Source organism: Aythya ferina, assembly GCF_964211825.1.
Source record: "Aythya ferina genome assembly, chromosome: 13".
Classification (NCBI taxonomy): domain Eukaryota; kingdom Metazoa; phylum Chordata; class Aves; order Anseriformes; family Anatidae; genus Aythya; species Aythya ferina.
The window spans coordinates 14,208,641-14,232,237 of record NC_140311.1 but is presented as its reverse complement, the minus strand read 5'-3'; the positions used below and the strand labels follow the sequence as shown (position 1 = coordinate 14,232,237).

Genomic DNA, 23,597 nt, shown 5'->3' with positions numbered 1-23,597 from the left:
TGATGTTGGTGGTAAGATGAAAGTTGAACCAAATGATTTTTGAGGTCTTTTCCAACCTTAATGATTCCGTTTTGATGCCAGCTAGCCATGCTGGTAGGAAACACAGGCACCACACAGGAGTGAAATGCTAGGTTTGTCTGGCGTTGCAGTGGGATATTTCGTAGATGTACATCTGGCCATACTGAGTTCTGTGTGTAAAAAAAATAAAAATGACAACAACAAACCCCACAGCTCTTAGGGTATGTTTCTTTTATTCAAGACTTGCTGCGTTGGCTGCTTCAACCTGCACATACCCAGCGGTTTTCATTGTATGAAAGGCTGGCACTAGTTGTATAACTCCATGCAAAACGGAGTGTAAGGAGAAAATGCCCTGCACTGCCGTAGAATAGGAGCAGTTGCTTTGAAATTAGTTGTCTGATTGTTTTTGCTTGCAGTTTTACACAGATTTATGGTCAGAGTTTCTATAAATGTCCAGGATGCATGTATGGCCATTTTTCACAATGCTTTAATCTCCTGGAGACTTTGAAATTTCTGAGAATATCCTATTAGTGATACTATTAGCCTCCTCACAAAGCTGAAGAGCTGAATTAATTTCTCATTTCTTACTTACAGAAGCATCTGGACTCCCCAGCCTGGAGTGTATGAGGTAAGCAGGTATTAAGGGACAAGCTGTGTCCTGAGGGGGTCAAATGGATGGGACAAAAAAATAGAAGGAGGGAAAGGTCAACCTGACTTTTGTAAGTCCCTGTTCAGAGAGGATGCTTAAGAAAATTCAGACGAAGTGAAAAAGTAATTTAAAGCCACTTAAATTCAGGATCTTAAATCTTAATAGCATAGATTGTATATTAATAATGAGAGCTAGTCTTGTGATGCCTATGTGCTGGCAGTCCTTAAGCTTATATTGAAAGCCAGCCATCAGACCCTGTGGTCATCTTTGATTCCTGTGATAATAAGACTCTTTTGCACCTGCCAAAAATTTGGTTTCTGTTCCTCTGGCTCTTGAATATATATATATATGTATGTATATTCCTTAAAGTTGCCAGGTAAGTCCTTTCATTAGAAAAAGTTTAATTGAAAATCACTGGTTTCAGTAATTCTTTCTCCTGTTGGTTAAGTCAGGCAATAATCCAAAGAACAGCACAGCCTGGCATCAAATAATTCAAAGAAAGGACAACTGAAGTACTTATAGTTTCAGTTAGGCAATGCTTCAGAACAATTAGGAAGAGTTGGCACGTGCTCAGAAGTGTGGGTTTTCCCCACCAAACTCAGTCTGTCTAACAGGACATAGACAATTTGTTTTCCAACTTCTGTGCAAAAAAAAACCTTGTGCTATAAAAGAACAAAATCCTTAACAAAAAGAAAAAAAAATGGAAAAAATGTGTTTTTGTAGTCTTGAGGTTGACAGTTGTCTCCATTGCAAAACTATAGACTCGGCAACCCCTCAGTGTGTTATTTTATAACCATTGTCCTGAAAACCACTATGAGTCAAAGCCTATTCAAGCGAGGGAAAGTGACATAACCACTGGTTACCAGTAGCAATGCAATGACAATCTCTCTATCAGGCATACGCCAACAGTATTTACATAGTTACATAGCAGACACTTTTAAAGAGATAACAATTGAGGAATAAAGGGAGGTTTTCTAGCAGCACGTGAATTCAAGATAGGGAATGAAAATAGATTATCACTGAAAATGTAATCAGGATTTGTGCTCTGAAAGGAACTTCCACAGATTCTATTTACAGCATAGGAAAGCGTCCACGGGGCTAGCTGACAGTCTGATCACTTGGGACTAAAATGAGTCTCAAAAAAGCACTGTGCAATGTACCTCTGGGAATTCTCTTACACCAGTAGGGACGTAGCTGAAATATTGCAAGAGAAAAGGGCAGCTGGGGCTTGTGAGCTGTTGCAGTGGTAGAGGCTGTATGCTTATGTGGATCATAGAATCACAGACCAAAGCCAAAAAACTGTTAAGACCTTATCGTGGATGGCTTATGGGCACCAGCTCTGTGACTTCTTGGGGAGGAAACCAGCTGGCTCTGCCTCTGCCAGTTCCTGCTGTGCGTGATGTTTGGTAAACGTTAGTACTGTGTGGGGTGTGACAGGTACAGAGTGAACCTTACGCTCGCTAACTTAAGTGTTTTAAAGCCAAGATACTACTTCACTTTTCACCAGTACAACTACACAATGCATGGTTCTGACAACCTGCCCAATTCTGCAAAGACTGCTTTAGCAAAAACAGCTGTATAAACTGATTGTACATACTCAATCTGGATATGCTGGTTTTTTGTTTTGCTTTGTGTTTTTTTTTTTTTTTTTTTGGGGGGGGGGTTATGTAACATTCTGAAAGCATGGAGTTGTCTTACATTCATATGTGTTGATGGATTTGGAGCAGCAGTGGGTCATGAAATGTATTTGATTATAAAGGGGGGAAAAAAAAGGAAGGCAAACCCTACCTACCTGCATTGTTCATGAGATCAAGAACTGATTTATCCTTCACTTAAACAGAAGAAGTTAAAGCTAGGAGGTGACTCACTCTGCAAAAGCACATCTCTTGTATGATTTTTCTACAAAGGGAGGTTTAATTTCTTCCTTTTAATGACAACGAGCACAATACTGATCTTCTTCCAGCAGTTAATGGCTGGCGTAACAGACAGCATGAGAGCATGACTACATTCTTCAGTCTTCTTTGGGAGCTATAATCTGCATCACACTTAGAGACCACAAAACCAGTGAACAATCCTGTTCCTTTCCCCTCATGAACACAACTAACCACGTCTGAAATTCTGACATACTACTCATCCTGATGAAGCTTCTCCACTGGGAGTAGGAATGTTAAGTCACATAACAAAGCCCCAGATGGCTTTTTCTACTCAGGTGCTTCACACTAACAGTCTGTAGGTGAGAAGAGATTTGGACAGATGGCCCATGGAGTTGAGCCAATTAAAACCCAAAGTCAGGAAGCTGCACTAACTTATGGTTAGGTAGAGAACAGGAAGTGAAGACGTGTTTTTTTCTGTGTTATTTTGCTCCTGAATCTCTGGACAATTTCTAGCAATTATCTTTAACTCTCATTTTACGTTCTGCCTACTATGCCTACTCTTCCATACACTGGGTGTCTCTGTTACCATATACAAATTATTTACATTGAAAAACAATCAAACTCAAGTTCTAGTTTGAATGTTTTGACACGTTAATCTTGAAAGAAAAAGTGTAATGTTCCACGTGCCATAAAGGAAATGAAAGAAAGGGAGTAATGATGAGGGAATTTATGTTCACATGTCATGGTTAGAAAATCACTCGGATTAAGACATTCACAAACACATTAGCCAGATAAAATAAATGCATGGCACCATCAAATAGAGAAAGCAAGTGTATCACTGGGGTTTGTTTTTCAGGGACAAGTACTAGTAGAACTTGTACAAGTCCTTGTTACCTATTGATCCATGAACATTGTGTAGTAAGAAAAGCAGCGCCCTTCTCATGCAAACCTGCCAGCTTCCTAATTGATAGCTGACTAGCGATTGGCTTGACAAGACTTCGGGACTCAAACAGTGAGCATCCATCCCATTCCAGCTGTATCTTTCACTGTGTGATACTGAAAGAGGGACTCGCAATGTGTCCCTAAGCATAACCAAACCTAGAGTGAGCTGGGTAAAATCAGTTCTGTTCAGACATATCCAGACTCTTAGAAGGTTACTTTTATTCTGTATTGAAATGAAAAGACTATAGTCACAAGTTCAATGGAATTCAAATTCCAGAGTATTTTAATACTGAAGCAAGAAGATATTTCAATGCCAAACAAATATTTAATGAATAACTCACCAATTGGAAGGCTCATTTTATCAAAACCGAGGAACTATCTGACAGCCATTCCCACTAGCCATTTTGGTGAAAACTGAACTGTTTTACTGAAAAGCTTATCTGTCAAAAGCAGAGCCCAAATGAACTCTTTTTGCAAGTAAGAAATAAAAACCCAAGTGTTTAAGCTCCTGTCAGTGTGCACAGTAAACCACCAATAACAGTAACACGATGCTTAATGTGTGTCAACCTGAGACTAAGAGGTCCATTAGCCCTTCCAGAGAACACGTGGAAAATAGTCAGGAAGCCCTTCCATTTCTGGGAAACACATGCACCTGCTGTTACATAACCACTGAATGAATACGTTCTGTCTCGAAGGTAAGCATATTTATGGATTCTTCTATGCTGACCAGTGAAAAATGTCTTGAGCAACAGAAGATGTTAGACACCCATGCAGTGTTCCATTTGTCACAAAAGGCTTCATTAATGGTCTCAGCTGAGATACCTTTCCAGCTCAAAACCACATAAAGATAAACATTTAGAAGGGAAAAGTTATAACAAGGAACATAAGAACATATGTTTTGTTTCACACTTTGTGATAATGGAATTCCAGTAAGATGAACAAACTTCACAAAGCAAAACCAAAACATCAAATTAATGCAATGTACAGACCTCTTGAAGTTAGAGAAGCTAATTTTTATTTGCTTTGCTGTGAGCTAAACATAATAGTTAATAATATGGATCAAACCATACTGTAAGTTGATGGGTCCCCTACAAAGAGCAAATAGGACATGCAGCTTTTTAACAGTTAAAAATCATGGCTGACCAGTTTATTACTTGAAACTACAGGACGCTTTCATGCATAGGTTTGAAAAGCTTTGTCTTGCAGCTATTCATCTGTCTGTAGATTGGTATGGACTGCCACCAAACAAGTCTCCTCTTAAAAAGTGTAACACTGAAGTTTTATGCCTGTTGTGATTCTTAAAATCCAAGACCAACTCGTCCTTTCCTGCAAACACCTGTTGAAGTGTAAAAGGCCTCCCAGATCCATAATTTTAATTTCAGTAGTTTTCTGCAAGGAATGAGGGTGATAAAGGTGAGTTCTACACTCACACAACATGGGAAGGAGAAGTATGGGTGGCACCACTTATATAGAAACCCAGCAAGCAGCTAGGTTAAGCCATTGCTCAACACTGGTAGCAGCATATGTGTTCTAGATTACCTCTGACAGCCGGATAAATCCTGTATTTGTAGGGCCCATCAGCTCTGCTGTTTGGCTGTTGCTCAGCCTTCATGTCTTTGCTCCTGGGGGAAAACTTTCAGCCACTGATTCAGGAATGCATCCCTTCTTGGCAAAACCCTTCCGGTAATATTTGTGGTCCCCTTGAGTTTAAATGAGACTTCAAACATATGCTTCAAATTAACAGAATTCCTCAAAGCTTTACGCATGGGGCAAAAGAACCTTCAGCCTGTGCTTAACTGTTTTTTTGACTTGGGTGCTTGAATATCCTCGTACCTGTCACCTTCATCCTCATCCTGTGTTCTGACTTGCACTACTAACGAGTATATCAGCTGTAGTGGTCTACCATGCTGCTGTCTTCTGCTGTTTGCTACCATCTCAGGCCAGAGGTTTCTGCCCTGTAATGAGTCAGACGATTCAGTTCACATTGAAGACAGGAAATGCATGAGCTAAGGCAGGCATTCCCACTTAGAGAGATTACTACTGTTTGTCCCATACTTGTCAACCTGGCAGACTTGCATTGCACCTTCCACTTCTTCAGTTCCATGGAATTAGTTTTAGAAGTTCAATCCATACTTCTTTCTTGGTCCCCAGGCTTACAATTTTCTTCAAAATTAGCTTTTAAATATCTGTACCTATACCTGAGTCACCAAGAAGGCAGACAGTAATTTTACTTATGCCAAACTAAATCAATTTCACATTTGTTGTACTACAGCACAGCAGTGGGTTGCTTTTTTTTTATTATTTTAATTTTTTTTTTTATTTGAGACATTGCAGGGCTTTCTTCTGATACACATTGATGGGGCTTCTGGGAGCAGGCTTTCAAAAATAATTAGAGTGATGAATCATAATCAGGAAGAAATGGTTCTTACATCTATTAAGACAGTTATTTAAAAATGTTTTGATGAATCATGCAAAAATGGTCACAAATAGGATTATACTTTTTCCATCAATATATTTTTTGTTTTTAAGTCTTAAGAAAAGAGCTTGTGCTTTTAACACTTGAATTGAAAAAATATTTACAACTGACATAAATGCTACATTGCACTTCAGACAGGCAAAGTGGTGATGGTCCTCTGCTTTACCATTCACGAAATTCACTGAGGATTTCGGATCTGTTCTGTAAACTCTTGATTTAGAAATGTTCAGTCCTGTATCTTCAATATGCTTCTTTTCTCCAAATCATTCATTTCCTTCAGTATAAGGGCAACATTGTATCTCAGCTCCTGAAACTTTGCGACTGGCACCTGAAACAGAACACTTAGGTTAGAAAATGTGACTCAGGTTAGGAACTTTGCATAGGGCATGCCTATGGATAGGGAACATTCCACAGCAGAAGCCCAATCTCTCAGCTTTTTTTTTATTTAGACTTAAGACAAAGGATTTGAGGTTAATAAAATTAATTCAAATAAATCATCTTTTATAATTCCTCTTTTTATAAAGAGAAGAGCAGAAAAAAAAATCAAATAACACCTACACAGTACGTTTTCTATACTATATGATGTGAGAAAGGAAATATTCCAGATATTTTCCTTGTCCAAATTTGCAGGAGAAAGGAATCAAGCCTCTAACCAAGAAAGAGATTCAGCAGCAACCTCAAGAGCAAAGAAGACTGTGAACTAATATACATTGCTGAAAGCAGGCAAGGGCTACTACTGGGTGAGAATTTTTTTCATAAAGAAGAAAAATTTGTCGTTAAAAATCTCTTCACCATCAACTTATGGAACTGGATCAGTGTAGTAAAGCAGCACAGAAAACCATGCACAAAAAACATTTGCTAAGTTAACTAAGGACCTGCCCCAAGTCTCCACTGCTGTCAAAGTCAGAAGGGAACAGCAGACCATATACTTTTTCAGGCTATAGCAACGTGTCAACGAAAGAACTGTGGCCATCAAATTCCTCTTTCACTGTGAGGTTAAAATTTTCAAAGTAGTTAATTAAATTCAAAATAATTAACCTACGCAAACAGGTGCTGCCCTGTCACCCTCTCCACAAAGTTATATTTACAGCATGGTCACAACCATAACAATTCTGATTATTTGGGTGAATTTCCTTTTGAAATGATCCAAGAGCTGTGTGAGGCAATGCTCAGGGTATAAAAATCCAGTTATGTTGTAGTTACAACTCCTCGATTCTATACCAGACGTTTTCAGATGTGTTGTATCTCAGACTCAACTTTCCTGTTATCTTGATATGCCAAATTGATGGGGTTTTGTGGGTGCCAACTAGCAGAGAACAGAAGATCAAACTAGATTTAATCTTCTTTGAAGCAACTACTACATGAACGTGACTTCCAAGGTTCTTACAGGTCTCAAATCCAAATTCTTTGAGCCTGGACTTTTATGTGGGTCTTGATATATCTTCAGTTTGCAAATAGCACATCCAAAACAAGAGGCCTTGAGTTCCAGATTAACTCAGCTAAACACTTGCATCAGATGATAAAGACATGAGGTGGTAGAGAGGAGTCGAAAGAATTATAGTGTCACTTATGGGGTATTACCACAAAAAGACTATTTAACTAATGAGCAGACAACAGCTTTACATTCAAACTGAATAGTGTATTTCCTTATCTTGCCACCTAGTCCTGGTTAAAATGCAGTTTTACAAGGGATTAATGGTGACTAACTGCTCAAACACAGAAGAGGCCTTATGGTTGTCTACACTGACTGCAAGTTTACAGTCAGTAAATTTCATAAATGAGCCTATTATGAAGCTAATGAGATAACATCTTCAAAAAGAGGACAGCCTTAGACAGCAAAAGCTATGTGCTGCAATTCAGCATTGTAAATGCTGCAAAACTAACTGGACAAGTGGACAGCAGGCATTTGTTTATGCACAAGCTTCCAAGTTAAGGAGATCAGCTTTTCAAAGGCCAAGAGGTAAAATCAGGTTATGGAAGGGCAATGTCTGCTCTCTGTGGATCAGGCACCAATGGTGCCCATGGTCGTTATTTCATTGCATGAGATTCATCATTTGGAGGAGCGGGAGAAGGCAGAAGACTAACGGATTTTCCTTTAACATTTCAAGCCAAATGGATGGAAGTCTATTTAGTGCATTTAAGACCCTTCTGAGAATGCATCTGAACACAGGCACAGACTGGTGGGACAGATGTGCTTGCGTGGGTACAGTCCCAGGCTGCTCTGCAGAGCACTGGCTAATTTGCTTTACTTTGTCTACACTGAAGGCACAGACTCCTTTGTCATCCTACCCACTGTAGCACAGATATCAATTATGTGACAGGAATCCAGCATCTGATTTACAATTCCCATATGTATCAGAAATGTATAAAATGCATTTTTGACATATATACCACGAAACTTGAAATGAAAACTTGAAATCAGAAACTAGTGTGCTTAGACAAAAAAAAAAAAAAAAAAAGCCCAAAGAAAAAAACAAAACAAAAACAAAAAACAGGAGACCAAACAGTGCAACTTCTCCCTCTGGCATGTACATTTTAAAATTGTTCATAATGGAATTATCTTTGGGACTTATCACCTTACATAAGCCCTGTTAGTTAAGGGGACATTCAGTACATGTTGGAATGAAAGGAAACTGAAGAGGTGAGGACTGTGTTTACTTGCATATGGTATCAAATCAAAACACAAGTTTATCTCAAAAAGTGTCTGTGTGAAGACCGCTCATCAGATACAGAAATCGTGTTTACAGACAGATCTTTGGTATTCAGGTCTAAGCAGCAGCAAAATGCTGATTTTAAGAGGAAGGCATACTGTTTGCTATCAGCTATCTGTGCTTCTGCATGCACTGGACAGGCATAGCAGCACATCCCCACTGCAGAATAGCTCCAGCAATGTGTCTTCTGCAGACTTAAACAAACAAAACAACAACAAAATCAAACCAGAACAACAAAAATTTCCCAAACCAAAACACCCCACGAATCATGCCATCAAGACTTGACATTAAACAGAAACAAAGACCCAAATCAAAACAGTTAAGAGTACATGCTAGTTTTTATTCTCTTAAGTGAAATTCACCATGCTGTAAAGAGTTAACCTGAAGTCCCTGGCATCACTTAAGTTCCATGGAAGACCTCAGTCAGGGCTACAGGCTGCTCTAAGAAGGACTATCCACAGAGAAGTGAATTTGACCTTCTGTGAAGTGACACCCCAACACTTTGCAATGTAGCACAAAATTTATGCCTTCCTCAACAGCTGTCTTCTGGCGAAACGTAACACTGATACCACTCCACCTCTTTCAGCCCTCTGTGCTTTGGTGCTTCCTCCAGACTACTACTAATGCATGAACTGAAGCCAAAATCTTTAAAGAGTTCAAATGTAACAACGCCTGTTGTGCACTGAAATCCTGCATGCACTACCACGTTATTTATAGAACAAATAGCATTCCTTTTCAAAGGTTAGAATTATGGAAGGGTTTATGCCATTTTCTGGCAAGCAATTACGTACAGAGTCATAAATGCTGCCACTGACTAATTCTGAGGTAAAAAGCAAAGAAGTTTTTTCACTTTCTAGCAGCAAGATCTGAAGAAAACAAGACTACCTCTGCCACAGAAGAGAATGTTTCACCAGGTAGGAGGTTTAGTAGTGCACCATATATTATATAAACTACACACTAATTTTTCTCCTCTCAAAAGCCATCATCAGGTCTGAAGGTTAGAGTTGATATCTAAACTGTAATTTTTAACCAAACCAGGTATTATGCAAAAGTGCTTTTCAGTATAACATTCTTCTACCAAACGAATTTGCAGCAAAATTTGAGTAGGAACAAGGTACAAAATGATTTTAGTTGGCATTCAGTTATGTGTTGTATGTGGTAACACCGAACATGGAGGAAAGAACAAACCAACAAACAACAATGCATTGTTTACAAAAGCTTTAAGGTTTTAAATAGTAATTCAGCTTTCTAAAAAGAACTTTAAGTGGTTTCTTTTCTATTTATTGCGGCAATCAGACTTACTTCAAAGCGATGAGCTGTCCCATCTGAAAGCTTCATCAGCATTAAAATGGATGGTTGAAGTGCACGGGCCAGTGAACTGAAATTATTTACATTATTAGCACTACAACAATAGACAGCAGCAGCATGACGAGTATAGCATTGTAGGCTAACCATTTAAGATGTTCATACAGGCTTTACATAGAACACATGAGTAATTTCTATTACAGAGTCACGTACCTGGCTGGTTGGAAACTCATAAACACAGAAGGCTCTCCAATTTACCTCAGTATTGAGACTAAAAAAACGTCAATAGTTTAATGGCAAGCTTAGGAGCATTTTCATTTTACATAACTGTCAGTTTAGTGGAACTGTGATAGGGATAAGAGCTGACCAGCTACTGCTAGCACTAATGCACACTTTTTTTTGTGCATTTTCCTATGTTGCATTAACCATTTCCATCCCTTCGTAATTTCAATTGTTGTCTCATTTGGGGAAATAAGTTCTCCCAGTCTCCATCCTAAATTTGTGGGTTGCTCTTTATTTTACTTGATGACCCAATGAGGGGAAATGAGTCATTCTTGTGCAGCTTCCATCAACAGATCCTGCCAAAACCTGCTCAGGTACTGACAGGCATTACAGCCAGAAGCCATGCCTCTTCACAGAGGCTGTTGCTGGATGATAAACAAGAATTCCCAAGGGGAGGTTGACAGGAAAGGAAAATAAGAGGAAGGAAAATAGAAAAGGATAATGCTTCGCTCCTGTGTTGTTTGGAAAGCAATCACAGGATTTGCCTGCAGCTTGCAAGCATTGTGCCTGAGGACGTTTATCTGTACGTTTTGTTCTCTTATAGGTGCAGATTTTTCTGCATCATGATACCTGTGTGGGGCTTACAGCACTGCTCATCTGAGAGCCACTTGAACTAGAAGCTCGTGGCCATCAGAATTTCCACTTAGGAGCCTTTTTCCTTGGCTTCAGAAAGACTCTTCGGCTCTAGCCAAAGATTCATCCCCTAGCTGCCTATGCCATGGCAGATGGCAAGAAGCTGTTCACTGCAGGCACCGACAGGATGATCACAAAGGCCTTTATTCCTGTTTTGTGAAAGGAGCTAGCAGGCAGATCGATGACCAGTTGCATAACTATGGCAGTGTGACACTGCTGTTCTGAAGCCTCTCTGTCGAGTCTACAGCAGACTTGAGAGTTATGATAAGTCCTTTTATTTAACGCGTGCTACACACAAATGAGAGTCTACTTGAGAACTGAAGAGACAATTTTCATCCCATACTCCAGCGCAACTGAGAGCTTGGCTGGCTGCTTGAGGCTCAATCCATCTAACTGCTTCCATCATCAGTGAGAACCAGAGTTTTATCAGCTCCATCAAGTTTTAAAATATTAAAAGAGAGACTCAAACTTGGAGTCAAATGTTTCTAGCACACAAGTTTTAGAGCTTGTAACAAATACGCAGCATCAAAAAATATTAGTAGAAGATAGAGACAGTAGCCTGTTGGCAAGTCTGCATAATAGCAATAACCTTTTGTATATAAACTGACTTACACACTGGTCAAAACATTCCCTCCTTATCTTGCCATTTCATGCTACATGCAAATCCCTAACAGCAAGATACCTTTTAACACTATTAACATTTTAAGCAGCACAAGAAGTCAGTTTAACCTTGGACAGATCTTTCCTGTGGTCATGCAGGGTTCTCTTTTTTTACCTTGTGGATATAGCTACATCCACTCTCCACTTGAAGTCCTGGACATTTGGCAGCCTACTTCCTTGTATCAGAGCTGTGCCTTCAGAAACAGGACGCCTACAGAGTAAATCAGAAACAGGAGACTGCAATGCAAATTCGTAAAAGCAACAATATATCTGAAAGTAAAATAAGACTCCCCAGAACAAACCTGTCTGGAACTTGTTTCTCTTGTCCATTTATACTCATTTAGAGAGGTGGCACAGAGTTGTTGAGGTTGGAAGGGACCTCTGGAGGTCATCTGGTCTAACCCCCTGCTCAAGCAGAACTACTTACAGCAGGTTGGTCAGAACCACGTTCAGACAGATTTTGAGTACCTCCAAGGAGGGAGATTCCACAGCCTCTCTGGGCAACCTGTTCCAGTGCTCAGTCACCTGCACAGGTGTCCCAAGAGGTTTGAATGGGTGGTTTTGTGTATTTGAGATGGCTGTGCTCAGATTAGCCATTTTCCTGTGCTTAAATATCATCACTGTTTGTTTTTTTCTTATTAAAACAATAAGAGAGAGAGAGACAAAGCTACTCCGTGTAATTCCAGTAAAGTCAGGTCATTATAGAGTTTAGTAAGAGTCATCATGGTGGCTGGCGTATCTATTATTTCAATTCTCATGCAACTCTAAGAGGTATGGAAAGGGATCTGGAAATAAATCTCCATGCAGGAACAGAAGACAGATGCCTTCTCAAGCCAGAAAGTTGGAATAAGCTCACTGTGCTCCTTCAGCAGAAAGCATCTAGAATTAGCTAGCAGCAGTGCTTTAAAACTAATGATATTAGTGTGTACTCTGGAGCATACCTTAAAAATAAAAACCATACAGTGGTTCTTACTAATCCAGGATGCTTTACAAATTCCAAATTCCTCATGTGATGTTCGCTGCCAGCCCCAGCACCACCTTCATGACTTTTGTCTAGACTAGTGTTTAAGAAAGCCCAGCCTGCCTTTATTACTCATTGCAGGAAGAATCAGGCTCATTAAGCCTCAGTTTATTTCTGGGAGGAAATACAGTTGACATTGATTAAACTTCAGACGGTTGACAGTCTTTAAAATTTTAATAGCATCTTAAGCTCTGGGTAAGTAAACAAGCCAAATCTGATACAAAGACATAACAACCATCCATTTTTAGCTATACATAGAGAAATGCTTTCAGAATGAGATCATTCCACTGGTCCATTAGGGAGCTAGTCTGGACCTGTGTGTTACTTACCAAATAGGTTTATTTTTTTCTTTGCTTTTTTTTGTTAAGCATCCCATGTCTCTGGCAGTTATTTACAGTACATTTCAAAGCTACTCCAGCTAAGGGCAGGATAAGAAACGTTACATCCTTTATCCATGGTGCTAGACATAATCTAATTACAGTCTTTACATCAGAAAGGAATCCTCTCTGAACAAATCAAGGACTGTAGGAATGATAGTCTAACATCCCTACTCAGCCTCTTGTGTGCAAGTTAGCTGGTGCCTTTAGAAACTGCCGAGAAAGATTAGTGATTTGATAAGGTACAAAACACAGACAGGCTAAAATCCTCTAATACTCTTGCATAGTGCTTTTGCTACATAAGAAAGAATTTATCCTTTTTTTGGGGAGTTCTGGGCAGAAGTGACACACATCCCTAATAGTATGGCAAAGTAACAAGCAGAGAAAAGAGATCAGCTGGTCCTTACTCACTGTACTACTACTAGAAGTAGGTCACCACAGCTGGGTGCAACCGTCAGGAGCCAGTCTGGAATGGTCATTAGCAGGATTAGACAATAAGAACAGGCCTTTCCCTCAGTGGTGAGTTGCTGCCAGAGTATTGCTTAATTTGGGGACTGCCTAAAAATAGCCAGACTGCTGCCGCTTCCTTCAGTGGAGGACAGTTCATTCAGTGCAACACCGGCATTTTGGGCAAATAATGAGCAGGGATGACAGGAAGGTGTTCTAGTTAGCAGTGATGGGAAAAATCAGTGATGTCCAGACAGAGATGACATTTCTCAATATCATTATGTCAATTCTGTGGCTAAACTCGACTGTACTTCAATACCATTTCCTCAGAAAGACTCACAACTTTTATAGCTCAGTTTCAGCTTCTGTCAGCACCCTTCCAGCTTGGACAGGATCACAACTGAACTGAAAGAATCCTGTAAGGATGACGGAATGCACATAGTGGCCAACATACATACAGAAATTATATAGGCCCTACATCAAGCTATCGGTTTCTAAGAGGAAGAACAAAATGGAGCAGAAGAAACTCAATGAACCTTGTATCCAACACCAAAGGAATATAATTACATTTCAGAAACTCTCTGTGCCAACAGCTGCAATATACTGTCAGCACATAATGCATAAGACAGAAGTTAGAAAGAGTAAAGCAATATGGATCAATTAGAGAACATCCAAATTACACTTGGGAAGGCTGATACACCTGCTGACAAGAATGTCACCTGCCAAAGGTTGCGGCAGAGCAATTGAAGAGGGAATGTTAGAGAATTTGGAGCAGCAACAGACCTAACAGTATCAAAACTGAAGACAAATTTGGGATGGTTTCAGATGCAGATAACAACGTAGCCTAGCAGGCCACTGAACTGGGAGAAAAGTATAAACTGGTATGTGTCAAACACTGTCAGACGGCATGCAGAATGCCCACTCGTGGTAGAAACTAAAGCTATGCTATTAAAAAAAAACACAGTACATTTACTATAAATATTCAAAGAGGGACAAAATATGGCTATGCTTTCCCTTGAAAAAAAAAAAAAGTTTTATTTTCTTGCAGTTATTTTATGGCGCCAGCATGCCAAATTTCTCTTCCCTTTCAGTCTCTGTAGTTTGACGGAACTATGGGGACACAGAATTAAGAATGTTAAATTTCCAGCACTTCAGAGTTGTTCAATGAACAAAATGGCGAAAATAGGATAAGATGGCAGGAAAAGTATTAAAAACCTCTGAAATTGATTTTTCTGGGTTATCTAGCTCATGCTGAATTTTTGATCAGATGCTGATCCTTCTCTTACCATCACAATCATATGTATTTACAACTCAATAAGCATATGTATGATTCAGTGCTACATTTAAGATGATAAAAGCAGATCTGTCTAGAAATCAGATCCAAGGTGCTCTTCTCTGGTCTCAAAACACAGAGCAAGATTACACTGGATAATCACAGCTTTTGAAATGAGAAAAAGCTAAATTTTCCAGCATCGTGATTTCACAGTAGAAAACAGACAATCATGCATGCTTCAAATGACATCTAAATTTATCTTTTCTCCACTGCAAACAATATTTCCACTTTGCAACCATGAATTTTGCATTCTTTAACACCTATAATTCAAACAGAATAGCAGAGAAAAGATGAGAAGGCTGAATTTATTTTTACTCCAAGAACCGTAACTTTTAAGCCAAGATCTTGAGCAAAGAAATGAAAAATATTTTGAATTTTGGTAGCAGCATTCAGACCCTTGCAAGGGTAACTGAAATCCCACAACTAAAACTATCAGTATTCCATGAAGAATATGTGAAGCAGCTCTAGGTCAGTGATCTGGGGACACAGAATTAAGAATGTTAAATTTGCCTCACCGCTCAAGGAGGAAAGCTTTGCATATGCACTGAGATCAAGCAGTTTCCACATATAGAAGAAGACAGATATGTTTGAGTAGAGAACTGTACAGAAAAACAAAAAGAAAGTCCTAAAAGGAACAGCAGAGAGAGCCTTTTAAGAAACTTTTTGATTAGTACACCATCTGAAGCTAATGAGGTATATTGCTTGGTGAAATGAATAACAGGTAGTAGAGCAGTTGCTATCTGGTATGTATCATCAAGGCGCCCAGTGTGAATTCAGCCGTACGTTATCACTTGATTAAATGCTATCTGAGAAAGCTTCCACAAGCCACAGCATTTAAAAGGCTGCTTGTAGCTTTCCTGTCAACAAGGCAAGTCTTTCACTTTTGCTCTAACTTGCAATGATAATGATGATAAAATCACTTAATTCTGCACTGTATTTTTCATCTGTAGGTATCGATGCACCTTACATAGGATATAGAACATTATAAAAAATTGACTGGCAATGATCACAAAAATGCCAGGAAAGCTATTTACTGCCACACCTGATGGACAGAAGTTCATACAGAATCAAAATAACTGTGCAAATCTTGTTCTCATGAATTGCTGTTTCTTCAACAGGTCTGGGACTTGGTCAACCAGCAGGGTTGCCCAGTGCATGATACATGAAAATACTAACCTGTTACCAAAGACAACACTGGAAAAGTCCGTGATGAACTCTTCTGGTATCCTTAAAGAAAGAGCAATACAGAACAGTCAAGTGTTTTGTAACCACAAATAAATGGGCTTAGCTACAAAATAACTATTGCAGAACACAAATACAGTGTCAACATTTTCCATCTTCCATTGCTTAAAATTGCCATCAGTTCTTATGTAAGCACTTCAGTATTGATTCAGTCTAGGCTCTCGGAATAACAGCCACCGTTTTTACAAGAACCCTAAAAGCTGTACTACATCCTCCTGTCCTACAAAGAATTGTAAGTTAGTTTCAAAAGAACCCCATATTTGCCTAACTTCTCTCATTAAAGAAAAGTTTTGCTGATCACTCTGACAAGTGTAGAAGTCAGACCATCAATGAATGCTTTAAAAAATCCCAAACCTATACGTTTACGTTTCACTTTCACCTTGAAGTGTAATGGAAACAAGATAGAGTGACTTGTTCCCTCAAAAGTAAAAATAGAGGTCCTTGTAGCTAAGAGTACTTACAAAAGGAGTGTACTTAACATGAGGAAGACAAGCATAAATTTATTGGGACTTTAAGAACAAGTTGAATATAATAATTCACACTCCATCTGCCTTTTGCCTCTCCACCACTTCACCATTCCCCCGATGCTGCTGCTGCTTTACAAACAAGCTGCTGTTGATTTTCAGTTCAATGTATCAGGCCATGAACTGCAAAGACTGCAGAGCAAACACTATCCATTCAGCTGCCTTTGCCATGGGGACAGTAACCTCCTACAGCGAGGCAAGTTGAACAAGTGGAAGAAGTAACTGTTTCAGCTGCCACGCTTAAATCCAACATTCAACATGAATCAGTGCCCTGAGACATTACTCACCAATCCCTTGAGATACACAGCAGTCTATCAAAGACAAAGCAAACAAAGAAGTTACCTGTCCTAAAGGGCTTATAGTGTCTGATGATGGGAAAAAAATCAACTCATCAACTCACACAGTGGGAAAATGAAATGGCAGTTATTAGAGTTTGAATCCTTAAAGGAAGAAGTGGGGTTGAAACATGTTTTAAAATGGTACTTGGATAAAACTGCATATAGTAGTATTAGTAAGCTAGTTATCTGAGGCAAGCTGGAAATTGAGGAGGAGGGACTAGACAGTGATTTCCAGCTGCACGTGTCTTTCAGAACAGAAGAGAGAAGGCAACTTCTGCAAACATTACCTACACTATCTGTGCAAACATATCATTAATCCATGCTGATGATGACCAAATAGCCTCTCTACATAGTGGAATGGCTGGAGAAAGGGGGTTGTAAGATGATTATTATGATAACTATCACAACACTTACTTGAACGTAAGAGCACATGTTACTAAAATAGAAGCATTACTGCTACCTTGGAGCCTGCATTATTTTTGTTATGCAGTTAGTGATTTTGCTGCAAATTCTGTTCCTGGCTCAAGCAGCTTACACTAGACCAGTCACATCCTAAGCAGATCGGACACAGAACATGGCACAGCTAAGGCCTGAGCTACAGGTGGTAATCAGTTTTCAAAGGAACATTCTGAGGATGGGACTCAAAGGGCAAGGAAGAAGGTGGAGGGATGTCTCAATCCCATGTTATTGGCCCGAGCCATAAACTCATCAAACATACAGAGAAGGGAAGGAGAAAATAGCACTCACAATTTAGTGTGATTTTTATTCTTACTGACTGAGCCAGCCAGTCAAGCCAAAAAAATATGGGATATGGGATGACAACCCTGTGAAACCAGTAGCACCGATCTAATTAATCACAAGTGGGCATGTCTCCCAGCCTCTGTCTCTGACAAAACTAGAAGCCAAGACCAGCTGCATCACCAGGAAATTGAGAATTACAAGACTTTATGTGGATGGAACTAGGCCAATCTTCAGCTTCACTGAAAGGAACAGAATAGAATGCATGAGAAGTTGAAACAGGTAACCTGGCTCAGATCTCAATCCTCTTAAAAGAAGATATGACCAAAGAAAAAAAAAAAAAGGAAATGAGCAAAATTTCTGGCTTAAAATCCAAAATACTTGCCCAAACACTGGGTGCCAATAATGCCATGACATTGCTGTTCAACTACTTACACGTGTTCTTTGTGCACATGATCACAGGATGACACACAGGAGTCAATGCAAAAGGATAAATGTCTGACTGTAATTAGTAGGTGCCTTAAATCACGCAGGTATTTCACCACCAGACCCGACTGCATTGGGAAACATAGGAAATGACATTTCCCATGGGAATCAAAGGTGCTAACAAATTTACTGAGTACCCTAACTTGGGAGTAGAATGAGCTGTTCTGAAAGTTTATCCACAAAGCAAGGAAAGCTACTCACTTGAAAAAAAAGACTGTCAGAGGTGGAAGTTTGGAAGAATTCAAATAACCTCTGAGAATCATGGGAGCATATGAGCAACGATGAGCAGCACATAAAACATGTGAGTGCAAGCAACACAAATGCAGTTACCTGAATATTGTTGCTATGTCAGTCATATTAACCAGACCAACAAAATACAAAAGATTTAGCAAGACAGGAGAGAGAAAAGATCATTCAGACCAAAAAGCATCTTCATATGGCCATGAATAGTCCATAAAGTAAGAAAAGCGAACAAATACAAAAGAGTAAGGCATTAAAGTGCGGTCAGCTGACAAGGACAGAGGCCCGGGAGCCTGTATTTCTGGACACAGTGTACACAGCCAGCCCAGCCAGTGACTTCTGACACTCCTGTATACCTACTTTCTCTACTGTTCAGTAGAAGAATATTCATCCACCCCAAAAGAACTCGGCACAGAGATTTTAGAGTTCATCATTATTCCTTAATCACACTGAATGCATTCCGTGTGCACCTCAAAATACACCAACTCCCACTGGGTCAAAAGAAAGTCATCAGTTTCTTACTGACCTACTTTAACCTGGGTGTGAACTCCGTGACGTGCCAGAGGAAGCAGCTTGCATTTCAGCTCACAAGACAAAAGAAAGGGCAGACTCTAGCACTGAGCTGCAGACAAAATTATATCAACAAGCAAGGCACCTTTCACCATGGCCTCAATTACACTTCTCACCAATTAGACACTGATGATATCCATCAAATTTTTACAACCTTAAGTTGCTCGTAAAGCAACTTATGCTTACGATTCTGCAGAACAGAGTCTGAGGAGGAAGCTGATTTGCAGGATAATGGACAAATAAGGAGAAAAGAAAGAATTAGAAACATAGCTTTATCTCCTAGGTAGTAATCAGAATGCAAAGAATTGTAGGAAGTTAACATTTTAAAACATTTGGGCCTTGGTGCATGAGTTTCTCTATAGATGAAAACATAAACTGCTGTTATCCTCTTGTTACCACTGGATATGGAAATCAGGGAAAACCCTATAAAGATTATTAGTATGTGATGTCTGGCTTTTAGGATATGTACTTCTATTCGGAGATACTCTGAACAGACTCTGTAGTCAATGTAACAAACGTTATGCTTTGAAGGGTAATTGGAAGGAGAGATCATAGCGGAACAAGGTGGTAGGATTTCATGCATGTTATATCATTGGCCTTTCAAAGAAGAAAAAAAAAGTAGGGCAGTTTCTTAGCTTCTGAAATGTTATCGCTGTCTTACCAAACACGTTAAAACATATTGCAGGGCAAGGTGGGGATGACAAAGAGAAGGTCACTCACATTTGCATAACCTACATTACAGGCTAAATTAGACCAATCTCCCCAGCATGTGAAATTTACTGCTCATGCTCAGTGCTAAATCAAGTCTTACACAACACCTGTTTTTTTCCTTTGGCTTCATGTGACATTTGGCGACAGATGTATTGTGTGTTATTTACAGGTAATTTCTATACCAAGTTTGTTGTGTAAAAAAGTTGATTTAGGGTAGCAGTTACATAAAAGTTGTGGAAAAAAAAAAAAAAAAAAAAAAACAGATGGAAAAAACATGCATACCTGAGCTCCTTTAGGTCTTCCTTAAAAACCTAGAAAGACAAGAAAGGTAAAATTTTACAGGATGTAGGCATGACAACTGATTTCTTATCAAATAAATTAATATTGCTTACTTGCTTAGTATTTCCCACCCAAAAATTTTAGTCTCAAGTGCCAGTAGTTTTGAAATGACAGATTACATATTGAGAAGAATTTCCAAAAGTGTTCCATTAAGTTGCGAGAAATTATTTCTAAAGGCCTAAATCTCTTGGAAAGCTTTATTTTTGAAAGCAGCATCCCTACTATTTCTTTTACATAGCTATCCGTAACATATCTTATTCTTTAGAGTAGTTATGTGACATTATTCTCATGTGTGCTTTGCAGTAACTTGTTTAAACTATGACAACAGGAAAGAAGCAGCAAAAGATAAGCTCTACATATTAAAAGCACATTTTCACTGAGTTTCCTGCAAGTTTTGAGATATGAAAACAGTCTCTTAAACTAGAGAGAGGTGTCAGAGGTGGCTCATCTGCATAAAAATAAAATGAGAAAAGAAAAAGTGTAAGGTAACAAAAAAGCAAAGAAAATAGCTATGAAGAAGGAATAGGGATTGGAACCATGGCAGGTGTATGCATATTCACAAAGAACATCCATAGTGTAAGCACAAGTAGCACTTTCCCCCAGTTCCCACTATGTTGTTCTGGCCATAGCACGCACCTTCCTCTAAGCTGAATTACGAAGACAGACAATTTCTCATAGTTGTCTGTACGTGTAAACAAAATGTGTGAACACACAGGGTAAGGGAGAGAGTCGATGGCAGAGAAATGACATTTTGCAGTGGTTTCTTCTGGGGTTTTAATTTAAGAGTGAAAATAAACATGCACAGTAAACAAGATGCTGCAGCAGAAAAAGACAGAAGAATCTCTTTCCCATAGCTTAAATATTTTTTTTTCTGTAAATCTACACAACAAGAAAAATAACCTCTACATTTCTAGCAGTTTCTTTTGACTGCTCTAACTTGGATCAACATTTCTGTGTGGAGCTCCCCGCTCTGGTAAACAGGGTTTAGATGGTAATTCATACAACGTCAGCTTATCGAGGCCCAGAACTTACTTCTTGTTTGAAAGTCGATAAGGGGAGTCTCAGAGCTTCTCGGAGAAGGGTATACATGCCAGAAATGAGGAAAGCAAGCTGCTCTTCTGAGAGATTAGTGCTTTCTGCAATCAGCTTGACAGATTCTTTGCAGTCTTTTCCTTCCAACGCATTAATGGTGACTGTGAATAAGAAAGCAACGCAAGATCCCTTTAGAAAGAGGAAGCCCCAGAGATCATGAACATTAACATAAGCATGTCTGTGATTGTACTTGACTCAGTGTGCTGACATTTTTCCTGGTATCAAACTCTCAAACTGTAAATACATCTGATTATCTTCCACCAAAGGTCAGTCTCGCAACACTTTACCAAGAGAACTTCAACATACTCAGCCTTTGCATTTTAAAATTGGAGATGATTTCACTGTGGAATTTGGTTCCAATGGGATAATGGAAAAAAAAAAAGTTCATTGCTCATGAGTTCACATCTGACGTGAGCTTCTATCATCAACATTGTTCACATCCAGTCTGCTTACAGCTTAACTACAGCTGCGATACACAAGAAAGCACTACAGAGTAAACCATTCAACACTGTTCTCTAACATCTCTCACAATTTGTCTTGCAGTATCAGCAGAGACTAACAATTAAATGAACAAGAACACAAAACTAAACCTTCAAGTCTTATAGTTAGCACAACTGCCAATTTATTCAAGCTTTGAAGGAAACGACTGTTAACACACAGCAATATTACACACTTGAAACTTCTCTGAGTTTATCTCAGCCTTCCAGCACTCAGTTATTCGTTCTTTTTCCATATACAACCTGGCTTATACAAATGACAAATTTCTGTTGTCACATCAGCCTCTGTCCTGCACTCTGATCGGTCTCGAAGGACTGCTGGAGCCACAGGAAGCCCCATGGTGGATTAAAAAAAGACATTACTGACACAATCCCATTGCAGGATTGAGGAATTAGAGTAGTCTTTTATAATGTGTCATATACAGTGCTGTTAATAAAACACTGAAGTTAAAAATGACCATCAAGTCTTACCAAAAGCCAAGACTAAGAGATTAGTTTAACAATATGGTTAAAAAAAAAAGTTGTAAACTGTCAGCCTTCCTGTTGGTGTTGTGTGGGTTCCACTGACTGCTGTCTTCTTATTCATGAAAAATTTTCTTTGCTTTTCTCATTTTTACATGCACATCAAATTCAGTGGTGAGTCCTGGATCACTCATGTGGCTGGCTGAATGTGTACAGCACGATCTGCAGCGCAGACTTGGCAGTGGTTAGCTAGGATGGACAGGGTGCTAGCACCAAGCTTTCCACACTGTCTGGAAAAGGCTCTGCTCTAAGACAAAGAAACTGCCTTTGAAAAAAAGGAAGAAGATTCAATTCACCGGAAAAGCCAAACACAGATCACCACTGAGGCCTGTTCACTGGATCACGTGCAGAGCACTTCGTCCCAACGGAGCCTCCCTGCTGAGAGTCCCTTGCTCCTACAGGATGCTGCGGCCACAGACTTGCAGTTTAGCACTGCCTACGATACCATCACTTACAGATACTGTTATATGCAGGTTTTGTGTCTTTAAATGAGTGGGCATATGAAACAGCATTTTTTTTTTTTTAATATATTAGTTATTATTCAGTGATAAATTGACTCCAACAGCATCAAAAAGACAACTTGGTGCAAGTGCCAGCGCAATCTGGACACAGCCAGCTGAAATCTGTCACGTCTTCATACTGCCCGTCCTTGGGAGGGCACACTGCTGTCCTGCAGGCTGTGAATCCCAGCCCAGCGAGAGCAGAAGGCTCCTGGATGCTTCTGCAGGGCCCTGGGAGCCCATCTGCGGGCACTGGTGAACCTGCACGGCCTGGCTGCAGTGGCGGAGGGCTGTGTGCTCCCCCTAGGGCAGGCAGCACTCACTGCACACCCCGGGGGTGACCGAAACCCACGGCGGGGCTTAGGGGACGGTCAGGTTTCCTGGCACCCATGCAGCCTTTCTGTCTCCATTCTCCCTGCACAGGACAGCAAACCTGGTTCCCCATCTGTATTTACTTCTGTCCCAAATTTCGCTGCCTATCTGTAGCTTTATTGCTTGCAGTTGTTGCAGGGAGCGATGCATCCAGGATTTCCTGCATTCAGGATTTCCCTTTCTGACCCTGCATAGCAACACTTCTTGGAGACAAATCTTTTTTAAAAGACAACTACCAGCTGTTTTAAGCCTTTATTGACGGAAGCGATGAAACAGCCCGAAAGTTAGCAGGAGGAACGTGCACAGAGGGGCGGCGGCCCCGCACCGCGCCGTGCAGCCTGATCTCCCCTCAGCGAGCCCCAAGCCCGTCCCCTTGCTCCCGGCAGCTTCGCCGATCGCCCCGCGATTATGTGGCAGGGACGGCACCGGGACGGCACCGGGACGGCTGCAGCCCCCCCCGGCCCGGCCGTACCTCTGAGGAGGCGGCGGAAGGTGTCGTGGCCCACCTCCTGCACGCCCCGCGCCATCGCCTCCACCTCAGCGAGCACCCGCGGCCCCAGGAAGCCGCCGCCGCCGCCGCGTCCCTCGCCGTGCCCGTGGGCCGCGCCCGCCGCCTTCCCCGCCGCCACCGCCGCCGCCGCCATGGCAGCGCCGCCCCGGCAGGGCCCCTCCGCCGCGCCAGGGGGCGCAGCGGCCGC

At 40.4% G+C, this 23,597-nt stretch overlaps 2 protein-coding genes across 3 annotated transcripts in view; one reads left to right on the top strand and one right to left on the bottom strand.

Moving 5' to 3' along the window:
• Positions 1 to 7,532, top strand: part of KIAA1210 — a 105,679-nt gene extending 98,147 nt beyond the window's left edge. The window contains exons 14-15 of the transcript XR_014697624.1: positions 613 to 646; positions 6,590 to 7,532. The gene's annotated coding sequence lies outside the window, so the exon portion shown is untranslated. The remainder of the gene's footprint in view (positions 1 to 612; positions 647 to 6,589) is intronic.
• COMMD5 (COMM domain containing 5) lies at positions 4,476 to 23,562 on the bottom strand. 2 transcript variants are annotated; one of them, XM_084534816.1, is made up of 7 exons: positions 23,372 to 23,558; positions 20,949 to 21,109; positions 19,860 to 19,888; positions 15,905 to 15,955; positions 11,666 to 11,761; positions 9,973 to 10,048; positions 4,476 to 6,287 (listed from the first exon to the last, which is right to left on the bottom strand). In XM_084534816.1, the coding sequence occupies exons 1-7, from the start codon at positions 23,541 to 23,543 to the stop codon at positions 6,186 to 6,188; spliced, it is 687 nt and encodes a 228-aa protein (XP_084390942.1). In that variant the 5' UTR covers positions 23,544 to 23,558; the 3' UTR covers positions 4,476 to 6,185. The 2 variants fall into 2 exon arrangements, with proteins under 2 accessions (XP_084390942.1, XP_084390943.1); XM_084534817.1 differs by lacking the exon at positions 15,905 to 15,955 and having other exon boundaries at positions 23,372 to 23,562.
• Between the last annotated feature and the right edge of the window lie 35 nt (positions 23,563 to 23,597).

Coding starts and splice junctions, on each gene's coding strand:
- COMMD5 (XM_084534816.1), bottom strand. CDS start 23,543: ATGGCGGCGGCGGCGGTGGCGGCGGGGAAGGCGGCGGGCGCGGCCCAC. Junction 15,956..19,859: donor GAAGACCTAAAGGAGCTCAG/GTATGCATGTTT, acceptor TCTTTCTTTAAG/GATACCAGAAGAGTTCATCA. Junction 6,288..9,972: donor GGACAGCTCATCGCTTTGAA/GTAAGTCTGATT, acceptor GTTCTGTTTCAG/GTGCCAGTCGCAAAGTTTCA.